We start from the raw sequence: 14105 nt of genomic DNA on the forward strand, positions 1-14105 counted from the left end.
AAAAACCATAAAAACTGGAGACCACTAAAGCTCTAACAAATGGGAAAATGCGTTACAGACTACTTTCAGCTGTTAAAACAAATGAGGTCAATCTGTATATGCTAACACCAAGTTAAAAAGAAAAAAAGAAATTACAGAACACTCTAAGTACTATGATTTCATTTTTGTTTAAATACAGAATTGTATTTAAGGTGGGTATCATGAAACGTGGGAAGCTTTACTATGCACTTCTATGTATCTGACTTTCTATAATTAAAGGGGGAAAGAGACACTGGTTTAGCTTAAACCCAGGCCCTCCCCAGGCTCCCAGCAGAGCCAGCCCCATCGGTCATGCATGTATCTCGCTGACACAGAGAACCTCCCTCAATGGCAGTTACTTCTGCAAACTCCCTGAGCACAGGAAGCACATTTTCCACCTCCATTTCCCTGGTACTCACAAGGAACCCCGCTTACTCACGTTTGTTGGGGGAGTAATTTAAAGAGCCAAGGCCATCATGGTAAATATAATAGCTGCTCTCCTAGCCCCTTCTCCAAGAACTCAGACTGTGGTCTGGGATACTGTGTGTTTCCAGAGACACCAACTTGACTCTCACCCCAGGAATAGAGCACTTGATTCCATTCGAGTCAACCATCAAATCACATGCATCTGGTCATAGTTAGTAACTAGTTTAGGGTGGACAAAGGTACCGAAGCTGAAATCAGAGTAAGTCTCAAGATTTCGGCCGGGAATGACAGGACAAAGATATTTCTGTAGAGGCTCACAAATGAGAAAGCTATGACCTCTGTTGGGGGTTGAGGGAAGGGTAAGAAATTGGGTCTTTACAAGATGGGTCCTTGGGGATGCATCATGCTCTTGGATCATACTCTGCCTGAGTTTTGCAGTTTTCTGAATGCTGTGGACTGGATGTTTGAGTCCCACCCCTCACCCCCCCAATTCATATATTGAAACTCTAGTCACCAATATGATGGTATTGGTGACCTTATGGAGAGCAGAAGAGGTAGGAGATCGTTTTCTCTGCATGCATACATGTGAGATCATAACCAGAAAGAGAGCCCTTTCCAAGAACCTGACCATGATGGCACCCTGAATTTGGAGCTTCAGCCTCCAGAACCATGAAAAATAAGTATTTGTTGCTTCAGCACCCAGTCTACGGAATTCTGTCCTAACAGCTGAACTGCCTCAGACAGTGAGTGAGTACATTCCCTATAAACGTTGGGAGGGCTTTCTGTTACTTGCAACCACAATCGCCTTGACTGTTCCACGCAGCTTATATGGACATCTCAACATTTAAAAACAAACAAAAAAGAACTGACTTGATTTTGGTCACATACTCTCAAGTTCCTAGTATCTTTTTCCTTAGATGATGTGCAGGTCAGAAGAGATGATACAATAATGATTATAATACAAACCAGAAATAATTGTCCATTGTCGCAATTCTCATTTCTATTTCCCTGACCCAGTGATTCTCAAAGTGTGGTCCAAGGACCCCTAGGACTCCTGGGATCTTCCATCACGGGGCCCACAAGGCCCAAACTACTGTCAACATGCTAAGATGTTATTCACTTTCTAAATTCATGAGGCCACAATGGAGTTTTCTATTTCTATTTTCTATCCCAGGACTATCTGAAAAGGCTATTAAAATCCAACCATTTAAGTGTGAATGCTGGGTTTTCTTCACACACTTCAACCAAGACAACATTAACAATATACTGAATAAAGAAACAGCCTCGAGTAGCCAACTGCTTTCTTTCTGTTAAGCCAGACTTGCAAAACTGCAAAGAAACGTCACTTTTCTTACTGCATTTTGTTGTTTTGGAAAATCTGTTATTTTTCATGAAAAAAATGTTACTTATGCTTAACCTACAGTGAGTTAATGATATTAATTCAGTTTTAGTGTCTTATTTGAAAAATGCCAACAGGGACAATTCACTTAACACAAGTTCTCTGGGATCCTCAATAGTTTTTAGCTGTGTAAAGGGGTCCTGAGACCAGAGTTTGGGAGCTGCTGCCCCAAGTGCTCGCTGGGGCCCAGCCAGAGTCCAAGGGCAAACAAGCAGAGCTTTGAATGGATGCAGGGCTACAGACTGAGTTTTGGCAAGGGGCTGCGATGGCTTCTTCCATGGCAGCAAGGTGCATGGAGCCACGTTCTACGGAAAGAGCAAGAGTTTGCTCCAAAGCAATTGGCCTTCTCGCACACTTACTAGGTAATGAGAGATTTAAACAATCATGTTAACATGAAACCGACAACTGATGAGAAAGAGTATAGGCTAAAAACGAAATAGGAAAGAATTCTCTCCAACCTATTTTTAAAAGTGAGAGGAAAATTCATTGAGCCTGTCAGTGTTTTGTTATTATGAATCAGCTATTGATTTTAAGCTGCAGCAGAGAGTAAAACTGCAGACCAGGAAAACAGTAACGTGGACAACCACTAAAAGGAGCTTACCTGATCCACTTGGCTCTTTCCCACACAGACTTTCTGGTGCTGCTGGGATTTCATGCTTTTTCTCTTCCTCGGATGGTACAAATGTCTAAAAATTCCAAAGCACCATAAAAAAGTAAGTTAACTGAGGTTTTGACAAGAGGGCAAGACTAACCTCAAGATAATGAAAACAACTTGCATCTTGTAACAACATAAAAGACGACCTTCAAGTCTGTGCAGAACTGAATGGATACATGCCAAACTTGAAATACAAAGATCAATGTCATCTCATTATTTCATCCATCAATGGCTGTCCCGTCGCTTTAAAAGTAAAACCCCACCTTAATATGACACCCAAGACCCTCCCTGATCATGTCCCTTCCTTCGTCAGGTCTGCGTTTCTGCACCACTGCGGGGCCTGGGACTCACAACTGCCCTCTTGATCCATGTCCAGAAAACACTTCTTTGCCTGCAAGGCTCTTTTCCGTTTCTCTCCCCTCTGGCAAACCTCTACTCTACTTGTAAACCACTCAAATGTCTTCTTTGCAAGCCCTCCTGTCTGTGTCCCCATTGCCCCTGCTGGTAAGCTGAGTCTCCTCTGCGCTGTGCATAGTTCCCGTGTTTACTGCTACCTTGTCTCACACACCTGCAGGGGGCCGCGAGATCAGACTGCAGAGGGGGCGTGGAGATTCCAGTTATATCTTGGAAATGGGACGGGTAAGAACTGGCAATGGATGAAATGTAGGGGGACACACAGAGACTGCGGGTGACTCCCGGTGTCTGGCTTGAGGACGTGGAACTCATGATGGCGGCACCACGCATCTGGATTATTAGCTTTCTTTGCACAGGATATGACAATAACAGCGTGTAAGCGTCCAAAGTACAGTGGGAATGGGAGTCGGGTGATGCTATTAGGACGCACACGTCTAAGGGTGGTGACACGGTACTTACACCGTTTACAGCTCAGGGTAACTGAACTATCACCCATACCTTGGGTTTCGTTTTAGTGGGTTTTTTTGTTTTTAATTTATTTCTGAGAGAGAGAGAGGCAGCATGAGCGGGGGAGGGTCAGAGAGAGAGGGAGACACAGAATCTGAAGCAGGCTCCAGGCTCTGAGCTAGCTGTCAGCACAGAGCCCAACGCGGGGCTCGAACCTACGAACCGCGAGATCATGACCTGAGCTGAGTCAGACACTCAACTGACTGAGCCACCCAGGCGCCCCCTTACCTCGGTTTTCAAGTTGCCTTTTGGTGCCTGTCCTCCCAAAACACTCGATGGAGACTCTTCATTGCCTGAAGAAATTCAAACCATTAGGCCAATTTAAGAATTTGCTTGCAAAAAAACATGATGAATCAAAAGGTAACCAAATACTGGTCCCTAACCTGCCGTGACACCTTCGCCTGCTGTTTTATTTTACTGTCAGGAGAAAACAATAAAAGGAATATGTACGAACAATCTTGGGCGAAAGGCAGGAGTGGTTTACGAAGTTTGGGGGTGAAACTGTTTCTTGCTGTTAAGATGGCTGCCCAGCAAGAATAACAAAGGATTATTTCTGGAGACATGATGTTTCCAAATATTTTTCTACAGTGTTCTGAATCAAGTTTGGGCCTAAAAGAAAATTTTCCGGGCCACTGAGATGTATTCTCAACAAAGAAAATGTTTATGGACAGACTCACTTTGCTGGCCTCACCCTAACACAGTAGAGTCGAAAGTGAAGTTAGAAGACTGTGAGGCAGACAAGAAAATGGCGTTTTCTCTGGTGGAGACTCAATCCTATCCCTGTGGTGACACTGCCTTTCTCTCGCACTTGTCCCTCTGTGACTATGGCCTCCGGTTCCTTCCCACCCACAGAAGTCTCCAAAGAAAACCCTTCCTTTCTCTAAGAGGCTGAGGGCTTTTCCTTGCTAAAACCTCTTCAATTTTTTTTTTTTTTAACGCTTACTCATTTTTGACAGAGACAGAGAGAGGGTGACACAGAATCCGAAGCAGCTCCAGGCTCCGAACTGTCAGCACAGAGCCCGACACGGGGCTTGAACCTATGAACCATGAGATGACCTGAGCCCAAGTCAGACACTCAACTGACTGAGCCACCCAGGTGCCCCTAACCTCTTCTATTTTTGCTCCTTCTGGGAAACAAAAGAGGGGAGAAAGGAGTAACAGATGGTAGCAATGGTTACTACATAAAAATCTGCAGAACACTCCATTTACCCATGCTAAATGCAATGGAAAAATGTCAAGTTCCTTATTTAGACCTCTGAACACTTCTTAATGCCCCATATCTCAAGTCCCTGTAATGAGTGGGACTCGATGTATTGGCCTCAGTTTCCTGAGGCTGCGTTTGATGACATCTATGGGCTGTTCCAGTTTAAAAGTCCAGGACACTGGGGCGCCTGGGTGGCTTAGTCGGTTAAGCGTCCGACTTTCGCTCATGATCTCGCGGTTCGTGGGTTCAAGCCCCGCATCGGGCTCTGTGCTGACTGCCAGCTCAGAGCCTGGAGCCTGCTTCAGAGTCTGTGTCTCCCTCTCTCTCTGACCCTCCCCTGCTCACGCTGTCTCTCTCTCTCTCTCCTAGAAATAAATAAAAAAATATTAAAAAAAAAAAAAAAGTCCAGGACACTACAATTTATACAGAGTAGAAAACAGGACAACGACCCTGATTCCCTCAAGTGCAGCCCACAATGTCCCTTTGAGTTCTCACAGCGTCTAAGCACCTGCAGTCAGAGTGTCACTGCCTACTTAAAACACAAGGCTGGATTCACAGCTACTCCCCATTTTGACGACTTACCTTCGCATCTCCGAAGCCCAGCTCAGTTGTAGCTGACACTGTCCCCAGCTGAATGGCATAGTGAATGATGGAGCCTAAACATTACCCCTTTGAAAGGTACCAAGAGTTTCTACCAAGAGCAACTCTCTGAAATCTGTTGGGGGGGAACAGGTTTCTTCTGGCTTTCAAATTCCAATCCAGAAGCTCATTTTATCTGAACAAAAAACTCAGTTAAAAAATCCTGTGCTCCTCTCCACAATAGCTAAAACAAGGAAAGAGACTAAGTGTCCATCATCGGACGAATGGATCAAAAAGATGTGGTTTATCTATACAATGGAATACTACATGGCAATGAGAAAGAATGAAATCTGGCCATGTGTAGCAACATGGATGGACCTTGAGGGTGTTATGCTGAGTGAAATAAGTCAGGCAGAGAAGGACAGATACCATATGTTTGCACGTATAGGAGGGTTAGGAGGAACTTAACTGAGGAACATGGGGGAGAAGAAGGGGGGAAATGGTGGGGGAAAGGGAGAGAGGCAAACCATGAGAGACTCTTGAATGCTGACAAAAACTGAGGACTGATGGACGTGGGGGGGAGGGGGGATGGGCATGGAGGAGGGCACTTGTGGGGATGAGCACTGGGTGTTATGTGGAAACTAATTTGACAATAAACTATTTGTAAAAAAAAAAAAAGAATAAACAAACAAACAAACAAAATATCCTGTGCTCCCCTGATCACAAGTAGCCAATCGGACTGAATGGACCCTCAGTGCAAGTCCACAGGACTTTAGATGAGAGCTGACTGGCATTTGTTTTTGTACTACTATCGCCATTTTATACAATGGAAAACTAAGACTCAGAAGTAATTTTTTTCTAAGGGGCCCTAAGTACCATGCAAGTCATTTAAACTCTCCAAACCTATTTCCTCATCTGTAAAATGAAGGAGAAACCCGAGATTAAAGCTTTAATAACCTGCAGCAGCCATGCAGGTGACACATGGTGGCTTGCTTCCCTTCCCCAGCTTTCTGCCTCTGCTCTCCTGGCACATGAGAAATAGGTCTATGCTTTTAAGTTTTGAAACCCACGTTTCCAAGCTCAACCTTCCCATTTGAGAAGTTATTTTCTGACATTCTGGAACCAAAATCACCTTTTGGAAGATGGTTTTAAACATATCCTACGTGCAGCCACCTTTGTAAAATGCTAAAATGTGCCACAGGGAGAGAGAGTCTCACCTATATTGTGCAAAGTTCCTTCAGGAGGAACAGTGACCTTGAGGTCTCCTTCCTCTTGGAATGACTTCCTTATGCCATCATCATCTCCTGCCTTCTCATTGGACCCCTGGACTGTCCGTCTGCCATTGCAGTCACTTGTCACAGTCAGGTCTTGCTCATGTTTTAGAGCTGACAGAGCCACATCACAGGCAGCTGGAAGAACCGCCACGGGGGAAGGACCAGTTTCTGATTCTTGGCCATTAACACATTCAGTGGTGGTTTCCGCAGGGTCCACGGATGCACAGTGCCCGGGAGAGGGTGACCTCGCAGCAGGGTCTCCTGCAGGGGGCGCACCCTCGGCTCTCTCGGCACCAAGACTCATTGCCGCCAAGCGGTGACTCCTAGGGGAGGGGTCCTCAGCTGTCCGCCTGGCCGTCTGCTCCTGTCCCCTCCGATCCTCGGGTAAGCCAGTTCCCCTCTGCTCACCCCTCCCTGCCCAACAGGCGTGGTGCCCGGCCGCGGCTGCCCCTTGGGCCCCCTGTCCTCTCTGAACGGAGCCTGGCCACATGCTCCTCTCTGCTGCATCGACGAGGTGTGAAGAGCCCTCGCTCTGTTCCATCACTGCTGGTGGCACCTCGCGGGGACCATCCTCGGAGCCCGCGGCTCTGGCCCCCGCCGGTGGCGCGGGGTGTGGAGGGCTGCTTGTCGCTATCGGGCTGGGCACTGGGGCCTCCGCCTGGCTCTTCCTGGCAGCTGACGGGTCATCTTTTCCATAGAAGACACGGGCGGTCAGCTGGCTCTCCTCGTGCCTGTCGAGGCCGGCGGGCGCCAGCACGCACTCGGCCGTGCTGGTGGAGATGATGGCTGCGTCGCTCGAGTCCTCTGTCCTCACGGTGGCGGGCCCTTCGTCGTCTTGTAGGCCAGCGCCCCTCATGGCCGCCTCGCGGCCTTCGGAGGTGCTTGTGGAAATCATGGCGGTGTCACCAATCTCCTCCGCTCGCGTGGCCGAGGGGTGGCTTTCCTCCCGCGGGGCGGCGCTGGACACGGGGCCCTCGCAGTCCTCCCCCGAGCTGGTGGAGATGATGGCGCTGCCGTCCTTCTCTTCCGGGCCAGCGGGGGGCCGTGCGCCTGCCACGGAGGCCTCGCACTCCTCTGCTATGCTGGTGGAGATGAGCGCACACTCGTCTTTCTCCTCCTTGCTGGTCGAGGCCAGGGGGCTTTCGGCTACTGCGGGTGCGCTGGGCATGGGCCCCTCGAAGTCGTCGGTGCTTGCCGAGCTGGCACCTCTCGCGCCTCCCTCCACCGCGGCCACCGGCGGCTGACTCGCAGCACACACAAGGGTTGTTGCGCTGGAAACGGGCACCTCGAACTCCTCGCCTATGCTCGTGGAAATCATGGCACACTCGTCTTTGTCCTCGTTTCGCACGGCAGCCAGCTGGCTCGCATCGGACACTGCACTGGGCATGGGGGCCTCGAATTCTTCCCCGCTTATGCCCGCACCTTCCACATCTTCCCCAGTTCTCGGTGCGCTCGAATGACCCTCCTGTACGTCTGCCACTGCGCCTAGCTGAGGGGTGTAATCGTTTGTTGTGCTGGTGGAGATCAGCAGGCCTTTGCCCGGACTTTTGCCCCCAGCGACACAAGCTTGCTTGGTGACAGCGTCCCTGGCTGTAGTGGCCATAAGGCCATCACATTCTTCGTTTTCCACAGAGGTGATGATGGCTTCATCTTCTTTCCCACCGGGTGACATGTGCCCGGCTTCACACTGTGGGTCCGCACCCGGCCCAACTACCTCAGAGCTGCCCCCCACCATGCCAGCGGAAGCAGTGGTATCATCCACCTTTTCTTTTCTGGCGAGTGGACTGTCACTCTGACCTGAAGCTGCGCTCATCATGGGAGCCTCGTGACCTTCGGGAACTGGTGCCACTTCAGCCTTCCCCGAAGCCGCACTGGTCACGCTGCTTTCTACGATCCCTTTGGCGCTGGAGCAGATCTCCGGCTCCTTCGGGCCCTTGTCCACACTGCTCATGCTGTCGAAGCCGCTCTCGTTGGTATTAGTGACAGCGGCTCCGGCCTCGGCTCCTATGCGCCCTGCCGCGGTCCCAACCTGACTGTCCCCTTCTTCGGCACTTCCACAAATCGATACTCCTTCGCTCTCATCCTCCGCCCCAGTGCAAGTGGACGCGTGCCCGACTTCATTTCCCCGTCCCGTGCTGGTCACCACACCTTCACCTTCCTCGTCCTCCTCTTTTGCACCGGTGCTGGTGACAACGCCTTCGTCGTCACATGGGCCAGTGGCGACCAGCATCACAGTAGGGCCTTCGCTGGCTACCGTGCTGTCCATCGCGCTCTCTCCATTTTCTTCCGATTCGGAACTCAGAGCAAAGCCCTCGCTGCCCTCTTCCGAGCCTGTGCAGCTCGCTGGCCCCTCTCCATCTTCTTCTGTTATCCCCGTGCTGGTGACGGCACTTTCACCTTCTGCACCATCATTCACAGAAGTGTCTCTTTCCTTGGGGGCACTGGTTCCTGGCGGCACGTCGTCGCCCACCAGGGCCGCTTCCGCACCTGTAACCACTCGCTCCTCCTGTCGCTCTGCACCGGTGACGGAGCACACGGCACAGGCAGCGCTGCTCCTTTCCGCTCCGGTGCACGTCACGGTCCCCTCCGTTTCTTTTTTGGGGCCCATTCTCATCACATTTCTCTGGAACCCATCCACCTCCTCACTGCTTATGGAGCCCTCCCTTATTTCTGTCCCAGCACTTGTCACCGCACCATCACTTTCGACCTCACTGATAAAGGTGGGTGCTCTTTCTGCCATTTCCAAGTCACTACGCGAAGAACCGTCACACTTTTCTTCAGAGCCGGCGCTGGTGACAGCATCATCTTTCTCTTCTGTCACCTCACTATTGACACTGTCTTCAACTGTCACTGTGTGAGCAGTCATGGGGTCTGCTGCCCTTTCTTCAGATTCAGCCATGGCACACTCTCCACTCTCTCCCTCCTTGGTGCTTGTGAGGAAGGTTTCACTTTCAGCAAATCCTTCCGTGACAACACCTCCACCCTCTTCGGCTGCTGCAAAGACAGTGTATTCGCTGGCTTCTGCCCCAACGTGAAGAGGATGGTTTCCAGAGCAGGCACCTGCTACAAAGCCTTCGTCTGCCTCAATGCTCATGCAGGGCACAGGCACCTCACCCTCTCCTGTTTCCGAGGAAGTGGTTGTAGCATCCCCCGCCTTGACGGTATTGGAGGGGACGCCTTCGTCCTTCCCTTCAGAACTAGTGGCAAAAGAAGACTTTTTTGCCCCACGAGACCCAGCTGTCACATCCTCAACATTTCCACTCCGTTGCTGAGAAACTGAGGAAGCGGCATTACGGCCAGCACTGGTGTCCACCTCATTGTTTTCGGTCCTTCTGTCAACATCAACTGCTGTGCTTTCTGTTTCACCTGGGCCACTACTACACTTGAGCACAACCGTCTCAGCCGCTTTTTCTGTCCGCATGCCGGCTACCGGGTCAACAGTGATACCATGCTTTTTGCCATGTTCTAGCACAGCTCTTGTTGTCTGCTTTGGACTGGGATCTGTGCTTAAGTCACCTTCTGTCTTGGCCATGTCCACCAAGCCATCTTCTTTGTTAACATTCTCACTTTCCATCTTCACGTCTGTTACCTTGCTACCAACAGACATGTTTACTTTTTCCTGCTTACTGTGCAGCACAGCGGGCTGGCAACCTTCTGGAATGTGTCTTTTGCTATCCGTGCTAGCTTTTGCTGGCGTATCTATGGTGGAAACTGCCCCACTTTCTTTGCTGTCACTTGTCCTAAGGACTTCTGATTCGCCAGCAGACAAACTTGGGTTAGGAATAACGAGGTGCTTCACAAGTGAGGTGCTGGCAGGGCTGCCTTCTAAAGCAGTCCCCTGGGCCACCAAAGTACTTACATCTGAATTGGGGGACTGTTTCGTAGGCACAACAGCTACTGAACTCAAGGATGGTGAACGATCTAGATTTGGGGAATGTTCACGCCCAGCGTCTCCTTGGGCAACATGTTCTTGGGTGGGTCTGGTTGTATTTTTCAAATTCTTTTGTGCCCTGTCATTTTCTGACGGGGCTCGAGGAAACGGTCTAGGACTAGTGTCAGAGTCTCTACTCATGTCATGAGTTCCCTGGTGAATGGGCTCTTTCTCCCCGGGGTTCAGTTTGGATATAGCGCTTTGGATATGCAACTTCTTGGTCAGGGGGCTTTTATGGTCAGCGTGCTTTTCAGAATTACTAACAACTCCTGTTCCGCGTCCTGATTTACAGGTCGGAGCTACCGATTTTGAATCTGCTGTGGAAGTTCTTAATTCATCCTTTAGAACCGGGACCGCGTTTTTTTGTTTCATGATGTTTTCAGAATCAAGGTCTTGCTGAGAACTAGTATTGCTGTTGTCTTGGGTTTTAGATGCTTCAGACACGTTTTCAACAGCTGGCTCAGAATCAATTTCCATCGGCTCTTGTTCAGGCATTGATGTGGTGTCACCACTCTTTTTTGGTCTCTGAATGGAGGAACTATTGGTGGTGCCCAAGGTGTTTGCTGACCTTTCATCTCCTTTGGTCATGTCCTGGGATAAGCTTACTCTTCGGTTTTCACACAATTTTCTACTCAATTTCTTTTCTATAACCGAACTATTCCCTCTGGCCTTTTCATGATTACTGTCAACTTCTTTACCATCCTTGTCATCTGATTTATTTTCTTCCTTTTTCCTCACTTCCTTACTGCTATGCTTTAAGCTTCTGCTTTTGTGCCCATCTGATAACTTCCTCTCAGGTCTGGAGGGGCCTGACTCTTTTTCAGCCTTGTATTTCTCCTTTGCTAATGGTAACTTGGTTCTGTGACTGGAAGGGTCTTTCTGTATGCCCTGTGCTGAAGAAGCGGCACTGTCCGATACAGCTTCAGCGCCAGTTTCCTCAGAGGGTTTGTCTTCAACTTTCGACTTCCGCTGTCTGTCTGGGTTGATCTCTTCCATGCTCTTCTCCTTATCTGGTTTTGGAGTGGTCACCTGTCTTGTGACACTTTCTTGTAATTCCGTTTCAATGACTTTCAACTGTTTGCCTTGACTTTTTGGTTTCGACTTTAACAGAAGCTTCTCTTCCAGCAAGCTCTTTGTTCTTCGTTTCTCCCTGTGAACTATCTCTTCTGGTTTTGAATTACTATCTACGTTGGTTGAGTCCATATCACACTTGTCCTCTGAATAACTTTCGCATCTTCTCTGTAATGGGGTTCCGTGCTGCTTGGAACTCAGAGACTCTTTCTGAATTTTAGAATCACTGGATCTCCTTGATTTGTGTTCTGCTTTAGTTCTTTCGGCTGACACATGTCTCTCTTTTTTGTTGTTTTCTTTACGAACATTCTCATCTGTTTTTATGATATATTCAGAAACTGGCTTTCCATCTTTGCCTAAAATTGATAATTTCCTTTCATTCTTATGTTTACTTTTTCGTTCAGTTTTATCATCTGAAGAAAGTTTTGCTTGTTGACTTTGCTTTTGAGCATTTTCATCCACTTTTAAGCTTTTCTCAGAAGAGTGAAGCTCTGTCTCATCACTTGTTTTGTGCAGACTGTCGCCTTTATATTTATGTTTCGTAGACAACTTGTCTTCTGACAGAGTCTTCTCTTTTTCAGGCTTCTCCTTTGAGGACTTTGCTTCTTTCTTAGGTAGGCTTTTCACATGTGGGGTTTCAGAATCATCTTTCTTCAGATGCTTTTCGTTTTTAAGTGTGCTCTTCTGTTTCTGGGGCTCTTCGGTGCCAATTTCTGACCGTTCCACCTGCCTTTTCCCATCTCTTGAGTCAGCCTCTTCCTGTGCCCCCTCCTCCACAACGGGGGTAGATGTGCGTCTTCTGTGCTCCCGCTCTATCTTGGACTCATTTTTGTTTTCATCAGCTGAATGCAAAGACTCGGATAGTCTCCGGGCAGGTTTACTTGGTTCGCTTTTTGCATGAACGTGCTTTAGGTCCTTTGAAGAAGACACTTTCTCCTTTTCACCATGCTGTAAGAAAATAAAAGGCAAAATATGAGCAATACTAAACTCAAATTTCATGTTTGGGAACCCTGGATATGCTGAGTGCAGTCACGTGTTAGATGTCACTTAATCTTGCCAGCAGCCTGTGGTGGGTACTGGTGACCTCATCTGATGCATCAGGAAACTGAGGCTCAGCGTGACTTGTAACCTTATCCCCAGGCAGCGACTTCAGATGATCTCATTAGCAGTCTAGGGCTCTTCCCAGAGAACCACAGACATCTGTGCAGAGACTGGCTATTTCTCCTCAGGCCTGTCCCTGCATTTGGGGGGCCTTTACCTCCAGACTGTTAAAGCTCACTAATACCCAGGAGCCACTAATAAATATAAGCTGCGTGAATGACAGCCCGATGTTTTTCTTAGCCCTAAAACATAATACCTGATAATGAAGACAATTTAAAAATTTGATACAGAAATAAAGGTATCCTACATTTTAATTTAGGAGCCTGAATTACTTATGGAAACCTCATGAATTCAGGCTCCTTAAAGGCCATTCTACTTAGGAAGTTTCAAATGCACACAACATCTGTAGCAGTGGCTGTATCACATATGGAGCACGTGTATGTTTATGCATCGGAGGAAGACAATGGTGGACCAGAGCATCCAACCCTTCCTCCCTGTCCCACAGTATGGCACTGAGTACATTACTTGTTAGTCCATGAATGCAGACCACACACACTTTAGTACAGTCTCATGAACCACCACCTACAATTTCTTCTTCAGATAACGGGCTGAAGTTCTCAGAAAGATCTCTGTGTCTCCGGGTTAGTTTATCACTGCACCTTCTTACAATTTAACACAAAGATTAATGCACTTCTACAGATTCAGGGAGTTGGACATAGCAAGATCTTAAAAAACTCTGTAAAATGAAATTCTTAAAAGAAAGAACAGAACTAAAACCTAATTTTATAGTAAGCTTCAACCAGTTTATGTGAACAAAATTTTATGAAGTCATTTTTAAAAGAAATTTATCACAAAATGAAGTTAAAATATTTTAAAGTATGCTGTTAAAACATCAGGATATACTTATAAATATGCCTCTAATTTCTGGATAAAGAAATCAAGATGATTTGTTGGCTATGAATAAATAATCACTAAATTATTAGTCTTCCCTTGGAAATGTTAAGGTAGTTTCAGTACAGGGGTGCTTGGCTGGCTCGGACAGCAGAGTGTGACTCCTGATCTCAGGGTCATGAGTTCGAGCCCTAGACTGGGCATGGAATCTGCTCAAAAGAAAAACAAAAAACAAAAAACAAAATTTGGCTATCGAATGATAAATATAGCAGGGTAAATAAGGACTTAAAACCAGTGAAAGCAAAAGTTTACTCCAAGGAAATAATCCAAACAGGAGAAAAATGTATTCATCAAATGTATTTTCACTACTTAAATCGATCAGGTCTTGGAAGTAATCCAAGTGCTCAACCCTAAGGGAATGCTTAAATTATGGTCTATCTATTCAATACAACACTATGCAATCATTAAATATAATAACTAGAAATTTACAAGGTAACATGAAATGAGCAAGAGGGAATGTTAAAATCATTTTGCAAGATTACACCCATTCTACAGAATTACGTACACTTGTGGAGGAATGCAAGAGAATGAACTGGATAATCTGCCCTGGAGAAGGGGTTTTAGCTTCCCCTTTT

The 14105-nt window shown here is 47.6% G+C and overlaps 1 protein-coding gene across 4 annotated transcripts in view; it reads right to left on the bottom strand.

Annotated features, from left to right (window-relative positions):
- BOD1L1 (biorientation of chromosomes in cell division 1 like 1) overlaps nt 1-14105 on the bottom strand; it is a 53139-nt gene that overhangs the window by 20720 nt on the left and 18314 nt on the right. For all 4 annotated transcript variants that reach the window (XM_039257178.1, XM_039257175.1, XM_039257177.1 and 1 more), the window contains exons 10-12: nt 6420-12426; nt 3648-3712; nt 2445-2529 (exon numbers count right to left, since the gene is read on the bottom strand). In XM_039257178.1, coding sequence (XP_039113109.1) covers nt 2445-2529; nt 3648-3712; nt 6420-12426 — 6157 coding nt within the window. The remainder of the gene's footprint in view (nt 1-2444; nt 2530-3647; nt 3713-6419; nt 12427-14105) is intronic.

Source organism: Hyaena hyaena, unplaced genomic scaffold (assembly GCF_003009895.1).
Source record: "Hyaena hyaena isolate Hyena2069 unplaced genomic scaffold, ASM300989v1 scaffold_605, whole genome shotgun sequence".
Taxonomy (NCBI): domain Eukaryota; kingdom Metazoa; phylum Chordata; class Mammalia; order Carnivora; family Hyaenidae; genus Hyaena; species Hyaena hyaena.